This window comes from Bombina bombina, chromosome 6, assembly GCF_027579735.1.
Source record: "Bombina bombina isolate aBomBom1 chromosome 6, aBomBom1.pri, whole genome shotgun sequence".
NCBI classification, from domain to species: Eukaryota; Metazoa; Chordata; class Amphibia; order Anura; family Bombinatoridae; genus Bombina; species Bombina bombina.
The window spans coordinates 771987527-772011193 of record NC_069504.1 but is presented as its reverse complement, the minus strand read 5'-3'; the positions used below and the strand labels follow the sequence as shown (position 1 = coordinate 772011193).

Here is a 23667-nt window from a genome sequence, read left to right as displayed (position 1 = left end):
TTAATAAATATAATACAGGGGTCGGCGGGGTTAGGGGCAGCAGATTAGGGGTACATAAATATAACGTAGGTGGCGGTCGGCAGATTAGGGGTTAAAAATTTTAATCGAGTGTCGGCGATGTGGGGGGGCCTCGGTTTAGGGGTACATAGGTAGTTTATGGGTGTTAGTGTACTTTAGGGTACAGTAGTTAAGAGCTTTATGAACCGGCGTTAGCCAGAAAGCTCTTAACTCCTGCTATTTTCAGGCGGCTGGAGTTTTGTCGTTAGAGCTCTAACGCTCACTTCAGAAACGACTCTAAATACCAGCGTTAGAAAGATCCCATTGAAAAGATAGGCTACGCAAATGGCGTAGGGGGATCTGCGGTATGGAAAAGTCGCGGCTGAAAAGTGAGCGTTAGACCCTTTAATCACTGACTCCAAATACCAGCGGGCGGCCAAAACCAGCGTTAGGAGCCTCTAACGCTGGTTTTGACGGCTACCGCCGAACTCCAAATCTAGGCCCTAGTATTTTATAGTTAAAGGACCACACAATGCAGTAGAATTACATAATTAACAAGTTAATAATACAAAGACAATCCAATAACACCTACTCTGAATTTCAAATAACCAGTAGATTTTTTTTCTGACAATTTTTTTCTCACATTTTCCTGCCCCCTGTATCATGTGACAGACATCAGCCAATCACAGACTACTATATGTATACCCTGTGAGCTTGTGCACATGCTCAGTAGGATCTTGTTCCCCAGAAAGTGTGAATATAAAAAGACTGTGTAAAACTTGATAATGGAAGTAAATTGGAAAGTGCCTTAAAACTGCACGTGCCATCTGAATCATAAAAGTTTATTTTGACTTGAGAGTCCCTTTAAATAATTTAATTTATAGTATTTTTGTAGGAATTTCTATTGAAAAATATAGGTATGAAATTCTCAATTTTGTTCTTTGAGAAGAATAACTAATGTGACATGTTGAACTATAGAGTCTGTGATTGAAATATTACACTGTACACTAGATTTTTCTTTGCATAAATGTTTTGTAGATGATCCATTTATATCACCAATCTGGGAGTGTTTTTGTAACAATGTATAGTTTTGCTAATTTTTTAAAATTATTGTGGTGATTTTCAGACTCCCAACCAAGTCCCAAAGTATCAATTGTATACTGAATTCTATAGACTCCTGCTTGCTCCTGTTTGTGTAATGGGTATTTTTTCATATGCAGTGGGGAGGGTCAGATGTTTTTGCTTTCCCAGCCCCTTTCAGTGGGTGTCCCAGCCAACCTTATCAACAGTGCAAAACTGGGAGTTTCTAATAAAGTTTTTAAAAGGTTTTATACTGGATTTTTAGATCAGTATCTTTGCATGTTCTTCTTTATGGTAGTGTCTATTACATGCAGTTATATGAAAATTTGTGTATAGTGTCCCTTTACAGAATAATGACTTAAAACAACTAAAAAAACAACTTCTACACAAGAGTAAACAAGAGTAAGAAGAGGTTAAAAAAGACGACTGCCTTCAGTATAACTGATGTAAAGGGGCCAATTTTTATTAAGTGGTGGGCAAACATGATTCGTTGTGGCATATGCTGTCGGCATTTATCATTGCACAAGCATTTCTTGTGAAATGCTTGTGCAATGCCGCCCCTACACATTTGCAGGGGGTGTAAATCATCCCAATCGTATCTGTTCGGGATGATTGCTGTCCGCCACCTCAGAGGTGGTGGACAAGCTAAGGATCAGCGGTCTTATGATCGCTGCTACTTAACTTCTGTTTCCGGTAAGCCTTCTGGCTCGCGCGGAATAAGCAGCATTTGCTGCTTAATAAATCGGCCCCATAGTCTCAACTGCTCTTTCATCTAGGCTATTGTGACTACGAAAATCTGTGTAGCAATTTTCCATTCCACAATGAACCTACCTACAAAATTAAGAATTTTCTTCAGATTATACACATGAAATGTGTTCACTAATGATCTCTTAATGCAAATAAGTTATCCTATACATTTTATAGAACATTGCAATTATTTTAATCCTCCAATTCATTTGGCTCTCTAATATTAAAGGGATATGAAACCCAATTTTTTTCTTTCATGATTCAGATAGAGTATGCAATTTTAAGCAACTTACTAATTTACTCCTAGGGGTCAATTTATCAAGCTCCATACGGAGCTTGATGCCCCGTGTTCCTGGTGAGCCTCCATAACCTGTCCGCTTGCTCTGAGGCGGCGGACAGAAATCAACCCGATCAAATACGATCAGGTTGATTGACACCCTCTGCTAGCGGCCAAATCTGCAGGGGGCGGTATTGCACCAGCATTTCACAAGAACTGCTGATGCAATGATAAATGCTGACAGTGTATGCTGTCGGCATTTATCGTTGTGCAGCGGACATAATACGCTACATCGTATCATGTCTGCTCGTACATTAATAAATTGACTCCCCATTTACATGTAGCCACTAATCAGCAAACGCTACCCAGGTGCTAAACCAAAAATGGGCCGGCTCCTTAGCTGACATTCCTGCTTTTTCAATTAAAGATACCAAAATAAAGAAAAATTCATAATAGGAGTCAATTAGAAAGTTGCTTAAAATTGCATGCTCTTTCTAAAAATTGTGTTTCATATCCCTTTAATAAAATTGTAACCACACACACATATGTATAGCAAAGCACACAACACATGCAGATATTCACACCATTTATGAGAACAAAAAGAAAATAATTTACTGGAAAATTCTTCACTACGACTCAGGCTGGATGTGCGTGAGTACAAGCTTCGGCCACTGCGCGCTCGCATGCTCTTCCCATCCCCAGGACTGCTGCTTGGTAACCAGACGGGGGAATTCCGTGTTCGCCCAGGTACTGTGTCAAGAAGGTCAGAACAGCCCAGAAGGTGAACTACTAGGGCGCCTGGCAAATGAAAATATTAAATGTTACACATCAACTTCTTTAAAATACAAAACAAATGTCAGGTCAATAATATTAACTACACAGGAGGTGAGTAATGGATAAAGAACAAACAATAGACACTTACATAGGTTAGTGGCAAACTCTTGAAAATTGAGGTGTACACTAGAATACAGTATGTACACCTCATAGGTCAAAGAGATATTTTACTAAAATATTATATCTTTCCTATGAAGGAGCAACATATAAACATATTTAAATTTCTTTTTCCCTGAAAATGTAAAGTAGAAGAAGTTTAAATTTAAAGGGACAATAAAGTCAAAATTAAATTTTCATGATCCAGACAGAACAACTTCATAAAATTCTACTATCATCTAATTTGCTTAGTTCTCTTTGTATCCTGTGTTGAAAAGCATACCTAGATAGGCTTAGCAACAGCCATGCACTGCTGGGAGCTAGCCAGACGTGGATAAGTTGCCCAATATAGGGATCTTATGAGGCCAATACAAGGCCAAAATATATACGTCTTGCGTTTCCATGATTCTCATTCAGAGGAATTGCCTAGTATTTCAGCTTGGACTATGCTTTTTTTAGGTGGAACCAAACATATAGACTGCAGGAAAGTTCACCTCTATGAAAACCACATTCAGGCTTCTCATAGGGTGGTGAGTTGCCTTTGAAAAAACTATTTTGCTGTTGTTCTTTTTCTGGTTGAACACCGCTCTTTTTATACATGCACATAGTAGTAAGTACAAAATCAATGCTGCTGTATTAGTTTCAATTCAGAATTAATTTCATGTTACATTTTTAATAGAAAAAAGGTTTCAGCATGTGTATATTCTGTGGTTTTATATGGATAATCGACAATGTGCTTCTTGTGAGAAAAAAAGTTTTTAACTAATTAATAAATATATACATGACTAATATATGGATTTGTACTAATAGGTAAAGAGGTCAAGGATCAATTGAATTAAAAAAAAAACAACAGAATTTATGCTTACCTGATAAATTACTTTCTCTTGTGGTGCATCCAGTCCACGGATTCATCCTTTACTTGTGGGATATTCTCATTCCCTACAGGAAGTGGCAAAGAGAGCACACAGCAGAGCTGTCCATATAGCTCCCCCTCTAGCTCCACCCCCCAGTCATTCGACCAAAGGTTAGGAAGAAAAAGGAGAAACCATAGGGTGCAGTGGTGACTGTAGTTTAAACAAAATTTTTTTTACCTGACTTAAATGCCAGGGCGGGACGTGGACTGTATACACCGCAAGAGAAAGTAATTTATCAGGTAAGCATAAATTCTATTTTCTCTTTTAAAGTGTATCCAGTCCACGGATTCATCCTTTACTTGTGGGATACCAATACCACTGGTAGAATGAGCAGTAATTGTTTCAGGAGGCTGCTGGCCAGCAGTCTCATAGGCCAAACGGATGATGCTTTTCAGCCAAAAGGAAAGAGAGGTAGCAGTCGCTTTCTGACCTCTGCTCTTACCAGAATAGATAACAAACAAGGAAGATGTTTGTCTGAAATCCTTAGTTGCTTGTAAATAGAACTTTAAAGCACGAACTACATCAAGATTGTGTAACAGACGTTCCTTCTTCGAAGAAGGATTAGGACACAGAGAAGGAACAACTATTTCCTGGTTAATATTCGTGTTAGAAACAACTTTAGGAAGAAAACCAGGCTTGGTATGCAAAACTACCTTATCTGCGTGGAACACCAGGTAAGGTGAATCACACTGTAAGGCAGATAATTCTGAAACTCTTCGAGCAGAAGAGATAGCTACCAAAAACAAAACTTTCCAAGATAACAACTTAATATCTATGGAATGTAAAGGTTCAAACGGAACTCCTTGAAGAACTGAAAGAACTAGATTTAGACTCCATGGCGGAGCCACAGGTTTATAGACAGGCTTGATTCTGACTAAAGCCTGAGCAAACGCTTGAACGTCTGGTACCTCTGCTGGACGCTTGTGTAAAAGAATAGACAGAGCAGATATCTGTCCCTTTAAGGAACTAGCTGACAATCCTTTCTCCAATCCTTCTTGGAGGAAAGACAATATCCTGGGAATCCTAAACTCCATGAGTAACCCTTGGATTCACACCAACAAAGATATTTCCGCCATATCTTATGGTAGATTTTCCTGGTGACAGGCTTTCTAGCCTGAATCAGAGTATCTATAACTGACTCAGAGAAACCACGCTTTGATAAAATTAAGCGTTCAATCTCCAAGCAGTCAGACGTAGAGAAACTAGATTTGGATGCTTGAACGGACCCTGTATTAGAAGATCCTGCCTCATTGGCAGTATCCATGGTGGGACAGATGAGATGTCCACTAGGTCTGCATACCAAGTCCTGCGTGGCCACGCAGGCGCTATCAGAATCACCGAAGCCTTCTCCTGCTTGATTCTGGCGACCAGACGAGGGAGAAGGGGAAACGGTGGAAAAACATAAGCCAGATTGAAGGACCAAGGCGCTGCTAGAGCATCTATCAATACCGCCTTGAGGTCCCGGGACCTGGACCCGTAGAGAGGAAGTTTGGTGTTCTGACGGGACGCCATCAGATCCAACTCTGGAGTGCCCCATAGCTGAGTCAGCTGAGCAAATACCTCCGGGTGGAGTTCCCACTCCCCCGGATGAAAAGTCTGACTACTTAGAAAATCCGCCTCCCAGTTGTCTACTCCTGGGATGTGAATTGCTGAGAGATGGCAGGAGTGATCCTCCGCCCACCTTATTATTTTGGTTACTTCCGTCATCGCTAGGGAACTCTTTGTTCCCCTCTGATGATTGACGTAAGCTAGTCGTGATGTTGTCCGACTGAAATCTGATGAATTTGGCCGCAGCTAGTTGAGGCCATGCCTGAAGAGCGTTGAATATCGCCCTCAGTTCCAGAATGTTTATCGGGAGAAGCGTTTCTTCCCAAAACCATAAGCCCTGAGCTTTCAGGGAGTCCCAGACCGCACCCCAGCCTAACAGACTGGCGTTGGTCGTTACAATGATCCACTCTGGCCTGTGGAAACATATTCCCTGAGACAGGTGATCCTGAGACAACCACCAGAGAAGAGAATCTCTGGTCTCCTGGTCCAACTGAATTTGAGGAGACAAATCTGCATAATCCCCATTCCACAGTTTGAGCATGCATAGTTGCAGTGGTCTGAGGTGTATCCGAGCAAAAGGCACTATGTCCATTGCCGCTACCATTAATCCGATTGTCTCCATGCACTGAGCCACAGATGGCCGGGGAATGGAATAAAGAACTCGGCAAGTAGTCAAGAGTTTTAATTTTCTGACCTCAGTCAGAAATATTTTCATTTCTACCGAGTCTATTAGAGTCCCTAGGAAGGGAACCCTTGTGAGCGGGGAAAGAGAACTCTTTTTGATGTTCACCTTCCACCCATGAGACCTCAGAAAGGCCAATACAATCTCCGTATGAGAATTGGCTCTTTGGAAAGACGGCGCCTGAATTAAGATGTCGTCTAGGTAAGGCGCCACTGCTATGCCCCGCGGTCTTAGAACTGCCAGGAGGGACCCTAGCACCTTTGTGAAAATTCTGGGAGCAGTGGCTAAGCCGAAGGGAAGAGCCACAAACTGGTAACGCTTGTCCAGAAAAGCGAACCTGAGAAACTGGTGATGATCTTTGTGGATAGGAATGTGTAGGTATGCATCCTTTAGATCCACGGTAGTCATATATTGACCTTCCTGGATCATAGGTAAGATTGTCCGAATGGTCTCCATTTTGAATGATGGGACTCTGAGGAATCTGTTTAGAATCTTTAGATCCAGGATGGGTATGAAAGTTCCCTCTTTTTTGGGAACCACAAACAGGTTTGAGTAAAAACCCAACCCTTGTTCCGCCATTGGAACTGGGTGGATCACTCCCATTGTATGTAGATCTTCTACACAGCGTAAAAACGCCTCTTTCTTTGTCTGATCTGTAGACAGACGAGAAATGTGGAACCTTCCCCTTGGAGGAGAGTCCTTGAATTCTAGAAGATATCCCTGGGATACAATCTCTAATGCCCAAGGATCGTGTACATCTCTTGCCCAGGCCTGAGCGAAGAGAGAGAGTCTGCCCCCTACTAGATCCGGTCCCGGATCGGGGGCTACCCCTTCATGCTGTCTTGGTGGCAGCTGCAGGCTTTTTGGCCTGTTTACCCTTATTCCAGCCCTGGTAAGGTTTCCAGGTTGCCTTGGGCTGTGAAGCGTTACCCTCTTGCTTTGCAGCCGGAGAGGATGAAGCGGGGCCGTTCCTGAAATTACGAAAGGAACGAAAAACATAATTTATGCTTACCTGATAAATTTATTTCTCTTGTAGTGTAGTCAGGGTCATCCATTACTTATGGAATATATCTCTTCCTAACAGGAAGCTGCAAGAGGATCACCCAAGCAGAGCTGCTATATAGCTCCTCCCCTCACATGTCATATTCAGTCATTCGACCAAAACCAGACGAGAAAGGAGAAACCATAGGGTGCAGTGGTGACTGGAGTTTAATTAAAATTTTGATCTGCCTTAAAGACAGGGCGGGCCGTGGACTGACTACACTACAAGAGAAATAAATTTATCAGGTAAGCATAAATTATGTTTTCTCTTGTTAAGTGTAGTCAGTCCACGGGTCATCCATTACTTATGGAATACCAATACCAAAGCTAAAGTACACAGATGAAGGGAGGGACAAGGCAGGAACCTTAAACAGAAGGAACCACTGCCTGAAGCACCTTTCTCCCAAAAATAGCCTCCGAAGAAGCAAAAGTGTCAAATTTGTAAAATTTTGAAAAAGTGTGAAGTGAAGACCAAGTTGCAGCCTTGCAAATCTGTTCAACAGAGGCCTCATTTTTAAAGGCCCAGGTGGAAGCCACAGCTCTAGTAGAATGAGCTGTAATCCTTTCAGGAGGCTGCTGTCCAGCAGTCTCATAGGCTAAACGTATTATGCTACGAAGCCAAAAAGAGAGAGAGGTAGCCGAAGCCTTTTGACCTCTTCTCTGTCCAGAGTAAACGACAAACAGGGAAGAAGTTTGACGAAAATCTTTAGTTGCCTGCAAATAGAACTTCAGGGCACGGACTACGTCCAGATTATGCAAAAGTCGTTCCTTCTTTGAAGAAGGGTTAGGACACAGTGATGGAACAACAATCTCTTGATTGATATTCCTGTTAGTAACTACCTTAGGTAAGAACCCAGGTTTAGTACGCAGAACTACCTTGTCTGAATGAAAAATCAGATAAGGAGAATCACAATGTAAGGCAGATAACTCAGAGACTCTTCGAGCCGAGGAAATAGCCATCAAAAACAGAACCTTCCAGGATAACAGCTTGATATCAATGGAATGAAGGGGTTCAAATGGAACGCCTTGAAGAACGTTAAGAACTAAGTTTAAGCTCCACGGCGGAGCAACAGTCTTAAACACAGGCTTAATCCTAGCTAAAGCCTGACAAAAAGCCTGAACGTCTGGAACTTCTGCCAGACGTTTGTGTAGAAGAATAGACAGAGCAGAAATCTGTCCCTTTAACGAACTAGCAGATAAGCCCTTTTCTAAACCCTCTTGTAGAAAAGACAATATCCTAGGAATCCTAACCTTACTCCATGAGTAACTCTTGGATTCGCACCAATATAAATATTTACGCCATATCTTATGGTAAATTCTTCTGGTAACAGGCTTCCTAGCCTGTATTAAGGTATCAATAACCGACTCCGAGAAGCCACGCTTTGATAGAATCAAGCGTTCAATCTCCATGCAGTCGGCCTCAGAGAAATTAGATTTGGATGGTTGAAAGGACCCTGAATTAGAAGGTCCTGTCTCAGAGGCAGAGACCACGGTGGGCAGGACGACATGTCCACTAGGTCTGCATACCAGGTCCTGCGTGGCCACGCAGGCGCTATCAGAATCACCGAAGCTCTCTCCTGTTTGATCTTGGCAATCAAACGAGGAAGCATCGGAAATGGTGGAAACACATAAGCCATGTTGAAGACCCAAGGGGCTGTCAGAGCATCTATCAGCACCGCTCCCGGGTCCCTGGACCTGGATCCGTAACAAGGAAGCTTGGCGTTCTGGCGAGACGCCATGAGATCCAGATCTGGTATGCCCCAACGATGAATCAGTTGAGCAAAGACCTCCGGATGAAGTTCCCACTCCCCCGGATGAAAAGTCTGGCGACTTAGATAATCCGCCTCCCAGTTCTCCACGCCTGGGATGTAAATCGCTGACAGGTGGCAAGAGTGAGACTCTGCCCAGAGAATTATCTTTGAGACTTCCAACATCGCTAGGGAACTTCTGGTTCCTCCTTGATGGTTGATGTAAGCCACAGTCGTGATGTTGTCCGACTGAAATCTGATGAACCTCAGAGTTGCTAACTGAGGCCAAGCTAGGAGAGCATTGAATATTGCTCTTAATTCCAGAATATTTATTGGGAGGAGTTTCTCCTCCTGAGTCCATAGTCCCTGAGAGTAATCCCCATTCCACTGACTTAGCATGCACAATTGCAAATCTTAGGTACCGATAATGATCCTTGTGAATCGGTATGTGAAGGTAGGCATCCTTTAAGTCCACTGTGGTCATGTACTGACCCTCTTGGATCATGGGAAGGATGGTTCGAATAGTTTCCATTTTGAATGATGGAACTCTTAGGAATTTGTTTAGGATTTTTAAGTCCAAGATTGGTCTGAAGGTTCCCTCTTTCTTGGAAACCACAAATAGATTTGAATAGAATCCTTGCCCGTGTTCCGTCCGCGGAACTGGGTGGATCACCCCCATTAGTAAGAGGTCTTGTACACAGCGTAGAAACGCCTCTTTCTTTATTTGGTTTGCTGATAACCTTGAAAGATGAAATCTCCCTCGTGGAGGAGAAGTTTTGAAGTCCAGGAGATATCCCTGAGATATGATCTCCAACGCCCAGGGATCCTGGACATCTCTTGCCCAAGCCTGGGCGAAGAGAGAAAGTCTGCCCCCCACTAGATCCGTTTCCGGATAGGGGGCCCTCTCTTCATGCTGTCTTAGGGGCAGCAGCAGGTTTCTTGGCCTGCTTGCCCTTGTTCCAGGACTGGTTAACTTTCCAGCCCTGTCTGTAACGAGCAACAGCTCCTTCCTGTTTTGGAGCGGAGGAAGTTGATGCTGCTCCTGCCTTGAAGTTACAAAAGGCACGAAAATTAAACTGTTTGGCCTTTGATTTGGCCCTGTCCTGAGGTAGAGCATGGCCCTTACCTCCCGTAATGTCAGCTATAATTTCTTTCAAGCCGGGGCCGAATAAAGTCTGCCCTTTGAAAGGAATATTAAGCAATTTAGATTTAGAAGTCACGTCAGCTGACCAGGATTTAAGCCATAGCGCTCTGCGCGCTTGGATGGCGAATCCGGAGTTCTTAGCCGTAAGTTTGGTTAAATGTACGACGGCATCAGAAACAAATGCGTTAGCTAGCTTAAGTGCTTTAAGCTTGTTCATAATTTCATCCAATGGAGCTGTGCGAATGGCCTCTTCCAGAGACTCAAACCAGAATGCCGCCGCAGCAGTGACAGGCGCAATGCATGCAAGGGGCTGTAAGATAAAACCTTGTTGAACAAACATTTTCTTAAGGTAACCCTCTAATTTCTTATCCATTGGATCTGAAAAGGCACAACTATCCTCCCCCGGGATATTGGTACGCTTAGCTAAAGTAGAAACTGCTCCCTCCACCTTAGGGACCGTCTGCCATAAGTCTTGTGTGGTGGCGTCTATAGGAAACATTTTCCTAAATATGGGAGGAGGGGAAAAAGGCACACCAGGTCTATCCCACTCCTTGCTAATAATCTCTGTAAGCCTTTTAGGTATAGGAAACACGTCAGTACACACCGGTACCGCATAGTATCTATCCAACCTACATAATTTTTCTGGAATTGCAACCGTGTTACAATCATTCAGAGCCGCTAATACCTCCCCTAGCAATATGCGGAGGTTCTCAAGCTTAAATTTAAAATTAGAAATCTCTGAATCCAGTCTCCCTGGATCAGATCCGTCACCCACAGAATGAAGCTCTCCGTCTTCATGTTCTGCAAACTGTGACGCAGTATCCGACATGGCTCTCACCTCATCCGCGCGCTCTGTCCTTAACCCAGAGCTATCGCGCTTGCCTCTTAATTCTGGCAATTTAGATAATACTTCTCATAACAGTAGCCATGTCTTGCAAAGTGATTTGTAAGGGCCTCCCTGATGTACTTGGCGCCACAAAATCACGCACCTCCTGAGCGGGAGGCGAAGGTACTGACACGTGAGGAGAGTTAGTCGGCATAACTTCCCCCTCGTTGTCTGGTGATAATTTCTTTACATGTAAAGATTGACTTTTATTTAAAGTAACATCCATGCAATTAGTACACAAATTTCTATTGGGCTCCACATTGGCCTTTAAACATAGTGAACAAAGAGATTCATGTGAGTCAGACATGTTTAAACAGACTAGCAATGAGACTAGCAAGCTTGGAAATACTTTTCTAAATAAATTTACAAGCAATATAAAAAACGCTACTGTGCCTTTAAGAAGCACAAAAAGCTGTCACAGTTGAAATAACAATGAACCAAAATAGTTATAGCAACCAATTTTTCACAGTAAATGTATTAAGTTAGCAAAGGATTGCACCCACCAGCAAATGGATGATTAACCCCTTAATACCCATAAAACGGATAAGCCTGCTACCAGTCGCTTTTACTGCAGTTAAGGCTCATACATTATTTCAGTATTAACAGTATTTTCAGAGTCAATTCCATTCCTTAGAAAAATACATTCAGTGTACACACACTCATCAGCCTAATACCAGTCGCTATCACTGCATTTAAGGCTGAACTTACGTTACATTGGTATCAGCAGTATTTTCTCAGTCAATTCCATTCCTCAGAAAAATAATTTACTGCACATACCTCGTTTGCAGGGGGGCCCTGCATGCTATTCCCCTTTTCTGAAGTTACCTCACTCCTCAGATGAGAACAGCCAGTGGATCTTAGTTACGTCTGCTAAGATCATAGAAAACGCAGGCAGATTCTTCTTCTAATGCTGCCTGAGAACAAACAGCACACTCCGGTGCCATTTAAAATAACAAACTTTTTGATTGAAGAAATAAACTAAGTTAAAAAACACCACAGACCTCTCACAGCTACCTATCTTTAGTTAGGCTGCAAGAGAATGACTGAATATGACATGTGAGGGGAGGAGCTATATAGCAGCTCTGCTTGGGTGATCCTCTTGCAGCTTCCTGTTAGGAAGAGATATATTCCATAAGAAATGGATGACCCATGGACTGACTACACTTAACAAGAGAAATTAGCTTTGTTCTTTGTTTTAAAGGACTTGTCCTGAGGGAGAGCATGGCCTTTTCCCCCGGTGATTTCTGAAATAATCTCTTTCAATTCAGGCCCGAAGAGGGTCTTTCCTTTGAAAGGGATGTTCAAAAGCTTGGATTTAGACGACACATCGGCCGAACAGGACTTTAGCCATAGCGCTGTGCGCGCCAAAATGGCGAAAACCTGAATTTTTTGCCGCTAACTTAGCTATTTGGAAAGCGGCATCCGTGATAAAAGAATTAGCTAGCTTTAGAGCCTTAATTCTATCCATAATTTCCTCATATGAGGTCTCCATCTGGAGCGAGTCTTCCAGCGCCTCAAACCAGAAAGCGGCTGCAGTAGTTACAGGAATAATGCAGGCAATAGGCTGGAGAAGAAATCCTTGTTGAACAAAAATTTTCTTAAGTAAACCCTCTAACTTCTTATCCATAGGGTCTTTAAAAGCACAACTGTCTTCATTTGGTATGGTTGTGCGTTTAGCAAGTGAAGAAACAGCTCCCTCCACCTTAGGGACCGTCTGCCACGAGTCCCGCAAAGGGTCAGATATGGGGAACATTTTCTTAAAAACAGGAGGGGGAACAAAGGGAACACCTGGTCTATCCCACTCCCTAGTAACGATATCCGCAATCCTCTTAGGGACCGGAAACGCATCCGTGTAAACAGGGACCTCTAGGTACTTGTCCATTTTACACAATTTCTCTGGGATCACCAAAGGGTCGCAGTCATCCAGAGTAGCTAATACCTCCCTAAGCAAAACGCGGAGGTGTTCTAGTTTAAATTTAAAAGTCAATGTATCTGAATCTGTCTGAGGGGGAACCCTTCCTGAATCAGAGACTTCTCCCTCAGACATCAAATCCCTCGCTCCCACTTCAGAGCGTTGTGAGGGTATATCGGATACGGCTACCAAAGAGTCAGAATGCTCAGAATCTGTTCTTAAAACGGCGCTATTGCGCTTTGCAGGTAACACGGGCAGTTTAGATAAGAAAGCTGTAAGAGAATTATCCATGACTGCCGCTAAGTCTTGTAATGTAAAAGGGTTAGACGCACTAGAGGTACTAGGCATCGCTTGAGCGGACGTAACTGGTTGTGACACTTGGGGAGAGGTAGACGGGCTACCCTCGTTACCTTCTGTCTGAGAATCATCTTGGGCCACATTCTTAAGTGCAACAATATGATCTTTAAAGTGTATAGACATATCAGTACAAGTGGGACACATTCTGAGAGGGGGTTCCCCCAAAGCTTCTAAACACATTGAACAAGGATTTTCCTTGGTGTCAGACATGTTTAACAGACTAGTAGTATACACAAACAGGCTTGGAAATCACTTTAATCAAATAAAAAACACAATTTGAAAAAACATTACTGTGCCTTTAAGAGATAAAAAGGGCACACAATTTTACAAAACAGTGAAAAATGCAGCAATCCTTTTGAAATTTTCACAGTATGTACCTAAAGCCTTAGTAAGATTGCACCACAAGTTGCAAAACGATTAACCCCTTAATGCCCAAACCGGAGCAGCCTAAAGCCAACACCCGGTTAAAATTACTACAGTACCTTGCCACAGCCTTGCTGTGGCCCTACCTGCCCTTAGGGATCAGATTTGGGGGAATATAGCTTCTTTAAGGCCCTCAAACAGCAGCAGGACCCTCCATGTGAAGCAGCATGAACTTCTCTGCAATTCTAACTGCGCATCTGAGGCACAAAATTAGGCTCCTCCCACTCTATTCCGGAGCTGTGAGGCCTAAGAAATCACTCCTAAGTGAATAAAAAATAGCCATGTGGGTAATAACCCCAGAAAGAACCCAAAAGGATTTTCAAAGTGTCTTGCAAACGATATTTTCCTTAGCTAAACAATCGATTGCCCTGAATTAGGGTCAACCAGCATAATTAGCCCTGTTATGTAAGCATTCAATTCCTTACTAAGTCTGTGAGCATAGCTTACCCTCCCCTCATGGGGATATTGTCAGTCTCTTCTAGCATTATCTCAGTCTTGTGTAGAAATAAATGACTGAACATACCTTATTGCAGACTACCCTGCAAACCGTTCCCCCCAACTGAAGTTTTCTGGTACTCCTCAGTCCTGTGTGGGAACAGCAGTGGATTTTAGTTACAACATGCTAAAATCATTTTCCTCTCAGCAGAAATCTTCATCACTTTTCTGCTAGAGAGTAAATAGTACAAACCGGTACCATTTAAAATAACAAACTTTTGATTGAAGATAATAAAAACTACAATTCTAACACCACATTCACTTTACCCTCCCGAGAGAGACCATAGTGCTTAGAGCCGGCAAAGAGAATGACTGGGGGGTGGAGCTAGAGGGGGAGCTATATGGACAGCTCTGCTGTGTTCTCTCTTTGCCACTTCCTGTAGGGAATGAGAATATCCCACAAGTAAAGGATGAATCCGTGGACTGGATACACCTTACAAGAGAAATAATGATTCTTTGCTAACTTAGTAGACAGTGTAATAAAATGAATAAGAGTCAATATATAAACCTGTTTGAGCCATTACAATTTACTATAAACCTTACAATTATCAGAGCTAGACAGAAATTGTAGTCAGTATACTTGACTTTTAGTCTATTATCTCAGATATTAACATTTAGGGCTAAATGCTAAAGCCCATTCCTTTGTAGTAACCACGTACCACGTGGTCAGACTAACACCCATCATCTCCGCATATTCAGGAGGTTGCTCCCGCTGCTCCGATGGTAGAGGTGTAGCTACTGGCCTGTTGCAGTCCTCCAAATATTGGGCTTCGTCAGGTTTAACCTTCTGTCTCGACTGGTTTATTAGTCTAATCAATTCCTCTCTGAAATCCGAGAAAATAGTTTGCAGCTCCTGTATAGTGTCTTCCATATTGGTCAGAATATCAAACCGCATAAAGTAGCCTTAGTAGTCTTGAGGCATGAAACCAGGGATTGATAGAGTAATTGTATCTGTGTACGTTTTGGCCCAGGGGCCTGAAAGGGAAATATATGCGACAGCCCTAGCCACGCTATTCACAAACAGTGTGCGCGGCTCACTTGGATAACATAGGGTGTCCGTTGACTGCTCCTGTATTTCAAACATGTTAAGTAGAAAATCTTAGCTTCCCAGAAAAACAATCTTTAGCAAAATAACTCTTCTTAGTTAAAAATAGAAAGCAAAGTTTATAAAATGCAAGTAGGAGCTTCTCCAAAACACTTCCTGCCGCTCCAAGCATAGGCTTCGCCCCCCTGGCTGATTTGAATTTAACACTCAAATCAGCCAATAGGAATGCAAGGGACGCCATCTTGAATTGCGTCTCTTGCATTGAAGCTTCAGTTTACAGTGGCGACTGTAAGAAGAGGAGCTCCGCGTCGGATGTGTTCAGCATGGACCCGCTCTGCACCGGCTGGATGAAGATAGAAGAGGCCATCTGGATGAAGACTTCGCCGGTTGGATAAAGATAGAAGAGGCCGTCTGGATGAAGACTTCTTGCCGCATGGATGATGACTTTGCCGGCTGGATGCATCCTTCAAGCGGGACTTCAAGAACTGTAAGTGGATTTTCGGGGGTTAGTGTTAGGATTTTTTAAAATTCTTTTGGGTGGGTTTTTATTTTAGATTAGGGTTTGGGCTTGTAAAAGAGCTAAATGCCCTTTTAAGGGCAATGCCCATCCAAATGCCCTTTTCAGGGCAATGGGTAGCTTAGTTTTTTTTAGAGTTAGGGTTTTTATTTGGGGGGGTTGGTTGGGTGGTGGGTTTTACTGTTGGGGGGATGTTTGTATTTTTTTTTTTACAGGTAAAAGAGCTGATATCTTTGGGGCAATGCCACACAAAAGGCCCTTTTAAGGGCCCTTGGTAGTTTATTGTAGGCTAGAATTTTTTTATTTTGGGGGGCTTTTTTATTTTGATAGGGCTAATAGATTAGGTGTAAAAAAAATGTATTTTTGATAATTTGATTTGTTATTTTTCGTAATTTAGTGTTTGTTTTTTGTAACTTAGTGTTTGTTTTGTAATTTAGTACTTTTAATAAGGTTTAATTGTATATTTAAATAATTTTAGTAGGGTTAGGTTTTTTTAATATGTAATTTAGTTTATTTAATTGGTAGTTTAATTTAATTTTAGTATAATAGTTAGGGTAGGTTAATTAATAGTTTAAAATTAGTTTATTTTAATTCTACAGGTAAGTTTTAATTTATATTAAGATAGGGATCTTGTAATTTTAATTTAAAGTTAAGGGGTTGTTAGGTTTAGGGGTTAATAGCTCAATTTAGTTTTTGGCGATGTGGGGGGCTGACGGTTTAGGGGGTTAATAGGTTTAGTTAGTGGTGGTGATGTGGGAGGCCAGAGGTTTAGGGGTTAATACGTTTATTTAGTGGTGGCGGTGTCGGGGAGTGTCGGAATAGGGATTAATACATTTTATTTAGATTGCGGCGATGTCGGGGCCGGCAGAATAGAGGTGTTTAGACTCAGGGTTTATCTTAGGGTGTTAGATGTAAATGTAACTTGTTTTCTACCATATAAATCAATTTCATTCTCTTGCAGCATCGAACATAAGCTTTCGGTGCTTTCAGACTCCCATTGATTTCTATTGCATCCAGGGCCTTAAGGGTGGCGGATTGAAAACCAGGAACGATGCGTCGGAATAGCCACTAGCGTACCTGTTAACTATTTGATAAATTGGAAAAAGTGTCAAATAGAGCCGAATGTGTATTCGGAACATCTGTAATGACGTAAGTATCACTTCCCTTCCCACAAATCCCAGTCATTCGACCTAAGGAAAAGGACAGAAAGGAAATAACACAAGGTGAAGAGGTGTCTGAGGTTTATATAAAAAAACTGTCTGAAAAATAGGGAGGGCCGTGGATACAGAAAAAAACATAGAGATGCACTCAACTAGGCTTAGAACTGAAGCTGGAAATATTTCCTTGCTTAGTCCCTCCTTACTCCCAGGGTACAAACTCTTTCTGCACACTATGCCTTTCATAAAGGTAAAATCTCCTGTAGAATATCAAGTCTGACCCTACCAAATGACAGTCCAGCACTGAAATACCAGGCAAATCTCCTTTGAACAAGGGAAAACAAACAAACCCCAGACGTACGTTTCGGCCTCCATGGGCCTCGTCAGTGAGGTGCAGTTGCATCCCTCTAAGGCATGTGTGCAAGGAGGACACATCTGGTTACACCTTTTTCTCTTTGGGTGACCTAAGAGCATTTGCATAAATACAGAAAAAACCATAGAGATGCACTCAACTAGGCTTAGAACTGAAGCTGGAAATATTTCCTTGCTTAGTCCCTCCTTACTCCCAGGGTACAAACTGTTTCTGCACACTATGCCTTTCACAAAGGTAAAATCTCCTGTAGCATATCAGTCTGACCCTGCCAAATGACAGTCCAGCACCGAAATACCAGGCAATTCTCCTTTGAACAGGGGAAAACAAACAAACCCCAGACGTACGTTTCGGCCTCTATGGGCCTCGTCAGTGAGGTGCAGTTGCATCCCTCTAAGGCATGTGTGCAAGGAGGCCACGTCTGGTTACCCTTTTTCTCTTAGGGTGACCTAAGAGCATTTGCATAAATACAGCAAAAAACATAGAGATGCACTCAACTAGGCTTAGAACTGAAGCTGGAAATATTTCCTTGCTAAGTCCCTCCTTACTCCCAGGGTACAAACTCTTTCTGCACACTATGCCTTTCAGAAAGGTAAAATCTCCTGTAGCATATCAGTCTGACCCTGCCAAATGACAGTCCAGCACCGGAATACCAGGCAAATCTCCTTTGAAAAAAGGAAAACAAACAAACCCCAGACGTACGTTTTGGCATCTATGGGCCTCGTCAGTGAGGTGCAGTTGCATCCCTCTAAGGCATGTGTGCCAGGAGGCCATGTCTGGTTACCCCTTTTTCTCTTAGGGTGACCTAAGAGCATTTGCATAAATACAGAAATGTCAAGAAAGAAAGAAATTTATCAGGTAAGCATAAATTTTGTTTTCTTTCTAATGGCACGGTGAGTCCACGGATCATCATTAATTACTGTTGGGAATCAAAACCCAAGCTAGAGGACACAGATGATACGGGAGGGATAAGACAGGTAACCAAAACAGAAGGTACCACTGCTGGAAGACCCTTTAACTCAAAATAACCTCGGCTGTGGCAAACGTATCCTATTTATAGACTTTAGAAAAAGTAAGCAAAAAAAAAAAAAGGCCAAGTCGCCACCTTACAAATCCACTCTACAGAGGCCTCGTTATTGAAGGCCCAAGAAGAAAACACTGCCCTAGTAGAGGGAGCTGTAATTCTCTCAGGAGGCTGCTGTCCAGCAGGCTCATAGGCCCTACGATAATACTTCTCAACCAGAGAAAAGAAGAAGTGGCAGAAGCTTTCTGGCCTTTATGTCTATCCAGAAAAACAACAACAACAAAAAAACGATACAGAAAACTGACAAAAGTCCTTTGTATCCTGTAGACAAATCTAAGGGCCCGCCCAACATCTAAGTTGTGCAACAGACAATCTTTATGAGAAGAAGGATTAGGACAGAGAGAAGGAATAGCAAGTTCCTGATCAAAATCTCTGTCCGAAACAACCTTAGGAAGAAAACCAAACTTGGTAAGGAGAACTGCCTTATCTTCCTAAAATACTAGATAAGGAAAACCACACTGTAAAGCTGAGAGTTTGAAAACCATCCGAGCAGAAGAAACAACATTTTCCAAGATAACAACTTAATATCTATGGATTGCATAGGCTCAAACGGAGCCTGAAGAAAACCCTTAAGAATAAGGTTAAGACTCAAAGTGAGCAACTGACTTAAGCGCAGTCCTGATTCAGACCAGGACCTGATAAAAAGAATGAACATCCGGCACATCCGACAAACGCTTGAGCAGCATAATGGATAGAGCCAAAAACTGACCCATGCGGGTACTAACAGAAACCCCTTCTCAAGGTTTACCTGGAGAAGATAAGATCCTTGGGATCCTGCCATATCTATCTAGGGATAGACTTACGAGGCTGAATGGTGGACTTAATTACCGATTCGAAAAAATCCACGCCTAGCTAAAAATTAAGCGTTCAGTCTTCAAGCAGTCAGCTTCAGAGAAATGATATTTGGATGAAGGAAGGACCCCTGGAGCAGAATATCCTTCCTCAGCGGAAGTTTCCACGGAATTAGAGATGACATCTCTACTAGATCCGCCTACCAGATCCTGCAAGGCCACGCAGGAACTAGAAGAAAATCAATGTTCTCTCCTACTTGATCCAAACAACGACTCGCGGAAGGAAAACAAACATAGAGGAGGATATGCAAACCTGAAGTTCCAAAGAACTGCCAGAACATCTAGTAGAAAGGCTTGAGGATCTCTTCACCTCGAACCGAACTTGGGAACTTGGTGTTCTGATGTCAGAACCAAATCTAGTAACCCCCATTTGGTAGATAACCTGGAGAACACTTCCGGATGGAGTTCTACTCCCCGGGATGGGAAGTCTGTCTGCTTAAATTCGTTTACCAGATGTCCACTCCAGAAATGTGGATAGCAGATAGATAGCAACTGTTAACACCCGCCCACAGAAACAAACTGAAACCTCCTCCCTGGAGGTTAATGTAAGCTACAGAGGCTATGTTGTCTGACTGGAACCCAATAAAACTGGGCTGAAGAAAACTGAGGCCAAAACATCAGGGCATTGAAAACTCGCTCTCAACACTAAATGATGAAGGGGAGAGCAGACTTCTCTTCCACGAGTCCCAGACTCCTCCCCAGCCCAGCAGACTGGTGGCTGTGGCTCAAACGCCCAGGAAGTTCTCCAAAGCATTTGTCCTGAGACCGAAGATCCAGATAAAACTCCCACGGTAAGAGACCCTTGTCGACTGAACAAGATTCTTTGAGACAATCCAGACAATCCCCGTCCCACTGACTGAGCATGCACAATTGCAGAGCTCTCATACGGTATTGAACCAAGGAATGATGTCCATGGAACCACCATCAGACCAATCACCTCCATACACTAAGCCACTGATTGTCGAAAAGTAGACTGAAGAGAGGCAAGAGAAAGGATCTTGGCTTTTCTGATCTCCGTCAGACAGATTTTCATCGATGGGGAATCAATTATAGTCCCTAAGCAAACTACCCTTATAGCTGGGACAAGAGAGCTCCTTTCCAGCTCCACTACCATTCGTGGAACTAGGAAAGACAACAACAAATCTCTGAATGACATCTTGCTTATAGAAGGATGACACCTGAACCGATAGGACATCTAGGACAGTCGCCTCTGCAATCCCGAACCGAATTGCAGCCCAGAATAAGAAAACAATTGGAACTGTGGCAAAGTCACTGTTGAACCACAACTGAAAAAGTTTGCCTGTAAAAAGCAAAACTCAGGATTCTGAGATAATAGAATGGGAACCTGAGGGTAGACACACTTAAGGTCTAAGGTCGTTATAAACTGACCTTCTTGCACCAAGGAAGAATGGAGCGAATAGTCTCCATCTTGAAGAACGGTCAGACATTTACTGTCTAAAGTAGGACGAAAAGATCCCTCCTCTTTTCACGAACAGCATGGAAAAGAAACTAAACCCTGTTCCTAAACTGGAACTGGAACAAATAGTCCCAAGGCAGAACATCCTGAACACATTTAAAAAACGCCTCTCTTCTTATCTGGTCTACAGATATTCTTGAGAGGTGGAACCTGCTCCTGGGAGGAAGGAGTTGAATTCCAAATTGTAACCCTGAGAATACTATGTCTACAGCCCCATAAGGATCTAGGACATCTCGTATCCAGGCATAAAAAAATGAGATAGACTGCCCCCCACAGGATCCGATCCTATCTCGGGTGCAAACTCCACCTGCTGAATGAGAGATAGCTGCAGGTTTCTTTAATTACTTCCCCCTGATCCAAGAGGACTTGAACTGCACCTGCTTGGAAGACAAAAAGTAAAACTTTCTGAAGTTACGAGGGAAGCAACAGAAATAAAAGATTGGCTTAACAGCCTTTCTGTCCTGGATCTCCTCATGGAGTCCTCCAAATGGAATCAGACAAGGCGTTGCACCAAAAGGATGCAGAATTTGTCCATAAAGGCTTCCATCCTTTAAAAGAGCATCTATCCTCAATATGGATTGATGATCTCTTAACCAGAATATCAATGGCCCCTACTGCTTCAAGCAACATGTGCCATGACATTTAAAGGAGACCGCTTATTACTGACAGGAGATGGGGAAAAAGGAATACTTTACTTCTCCCATACCTGAGAAAATTCTCCTAGCACGGGAACAGGAAAAATTTTCACAATGAATCTTAGTCTATATTAAATTTACTAGATTCTGAGGATTGACAATGACAGGGAAGCCAAGGTCTATCTAGTAGCCAACCCCTCTAAAATAATACACAAAGGAGTTCAGGCTTGAATCTGAAGAGAACTACTTCAGCACCAGATGAGGGAATTATACTGTCCGATTCGGAACTTTAATACTCAGATGCTACCGACTATACTCCTCATCGGACTATAAGAGGGGCAATATGCATAGCAGGGCAATATTCGGAGCAGAAACCTTACTATCTGATTTGTTAAACTTCCTCTTGCGATTTCCCTTTAAGATAGAAAAAACAGATAATGCCACAGATATCCAAAAATACCTGGGCAGACCATTCTGCAAGCAATTAACTCCTCCTGGAGATTGAGAGGAACAGCAGGGCACTGCATGTGACGCCATACCAAGGCTTGGGACGTCAGGGGAGAAAGCTGTAACAGCATCATCCAGGAAACCTTGGAAATTAAATTATTTAAAATGTATTTAAAATGACACTGTCACTTTAAGATTATAGGGATTACCTAAAAATATAAATGTATTTAAGAACAGACCTCTGTTCCACACTCTAGCCAAATAAAATTATTGATTGGATAAGATAGAAATTATACAAGTATGTGGGACCTATGTAACACATCAAATATAAACAGGTCAACATTGTTTTTACACAAAATTGTTGCTGCCAAGGTAGGGGGAAAAAAAGATTCCTTATTTGCTTCTGATCCAAGTACGGGGCGATGAGCAGCGGACTGTGAGAGTTATCACTCATCCGATCTCGCTGCTCTTCGGCTTTTTTACAGCTTTCTTGCTAGCCTGTCACTAAGCACTCACACTAACTACACTGTTCTACCCCCTATACCGGCGCCCCCGGAGCCCCCCGCAACTCAATAAAGTTAGTAACCCCTAAACCGCAACTCCTAGACCCCGCCGCAACTCTTATAAATGTATTAACCCCTAAACCGCCGCTCCCGGACACCGCCGCAACCTACATTATACCTAGTAACCCCTATCCTGCCCCCCCTATACCGTCGCCCTCTATAATAAAGTTATTAACCCCTATCCTGCTGATCCCGCACCTCGCCGCAACTAAATAAATAGTTTAGCCCCTAAACCGCCGCTCCCTGACCCCGCCGCAACCTATATTACATTTATTAACCCCTATCCTGCCCCCCCTACACCGTCGCCACCTATAATAAATTTATTAACCCCTATCCTGCTGATCCCACACCTCGCCGCAACTAAATAAATAGTTTAACCCCTAAACCGCCGCTCCCTGATCCCGCCGCAACCTATATTACATTTATTAACCCCTATCCTGCCCCCCCCTACACCGTCGCCACCTATAATAAATTTATTAACCCCTATCCTGCCCCCCACTACACCGCCACCACTGTAATAAAATTTTTAACCCCTAAACCTAAGTCTAACACTAACCCTAACACCCCCTAACTTAAATATTAATTAAATAAATCTAAATAATATTTCTATTATGAACTAAATTAATCCTATTTAAAACTAAATACTTACCTTTATAATAAACCCTAATATAGCTACAATATATATAATAATTATATTGTAGCTATGTTAGGATTTATTTTTATTTTACAGGCAAATTTCAATTTATTTTAACTAGGTACAATAGCTATTAAATAGTTATTAACTATTTAATAGCTTACCTAGCTAAAATAAAGAGAAATTAACCTGTAAAATAAAAACTAACCGAAGTTACAATTACACCTAACACTAAACTATACTTTAATAAATTATTCCTATATAAAACTAAATACTTACCTGTAAAATAAACCCCAAGATAGCTACAATGTAATAAATAATTACATTGTAGCTATTTTAGGATTTATATTTATTTTACAGGTAACTTGGTATTTATTTTAGCTAGTTAGAATAGTTATTAAATAGTTATTAACTATTTAATAACTACCTAGCTAAAAGAAATACAAAATTACCTGTAAAATAAATCCTAACCTAAGTTACAATTAAACCTAACACTACACTATCATTACATTAATTAACGGCTAGATTTAGAGTTTTGTTGGTAAGGACCCGCGTAGCTAACGCCGTTTTTTTCTGGCCGCACCATAAAAATAACTCTGGTATTGAGAGTCCACATAAAGGCTGCGTTAGGCTCCAAAAAAGGAGCGTAGAGCATATTTAACGCAGCTTCAACTCTCGTTACCAGAGTTGCTTACGCAAGCGGCCA

At 42.2% G+C, this 23667-nt stretch overlaps 1 protein-coding gene across 5 annotated transcripts in view; it reads right to left on the bottom strand.

Moving 5' to 3' along the window:
• Window positions 1-23667, bottom strand: part of LOC128663639 (serine/threonine-protein kinase N1) — a 410416-nt gene that overhangs the window by 126330 nt on the left and 260419 nt on the right. For all 5 annotated transcript variants that reach the window (XM_053718067.1, XM_053718068.1, XM_053718065.1 and 2 more), the window contains exon 9: window positions 2717-2899. In XM_053718067.1, the coding sequence (XP_053574042.1) occupies window positions 2717-2899 (183 nt within the window). The remainder of the gene's footprint in view (window positions 1-2716; window positions 2900-23667) is intronic.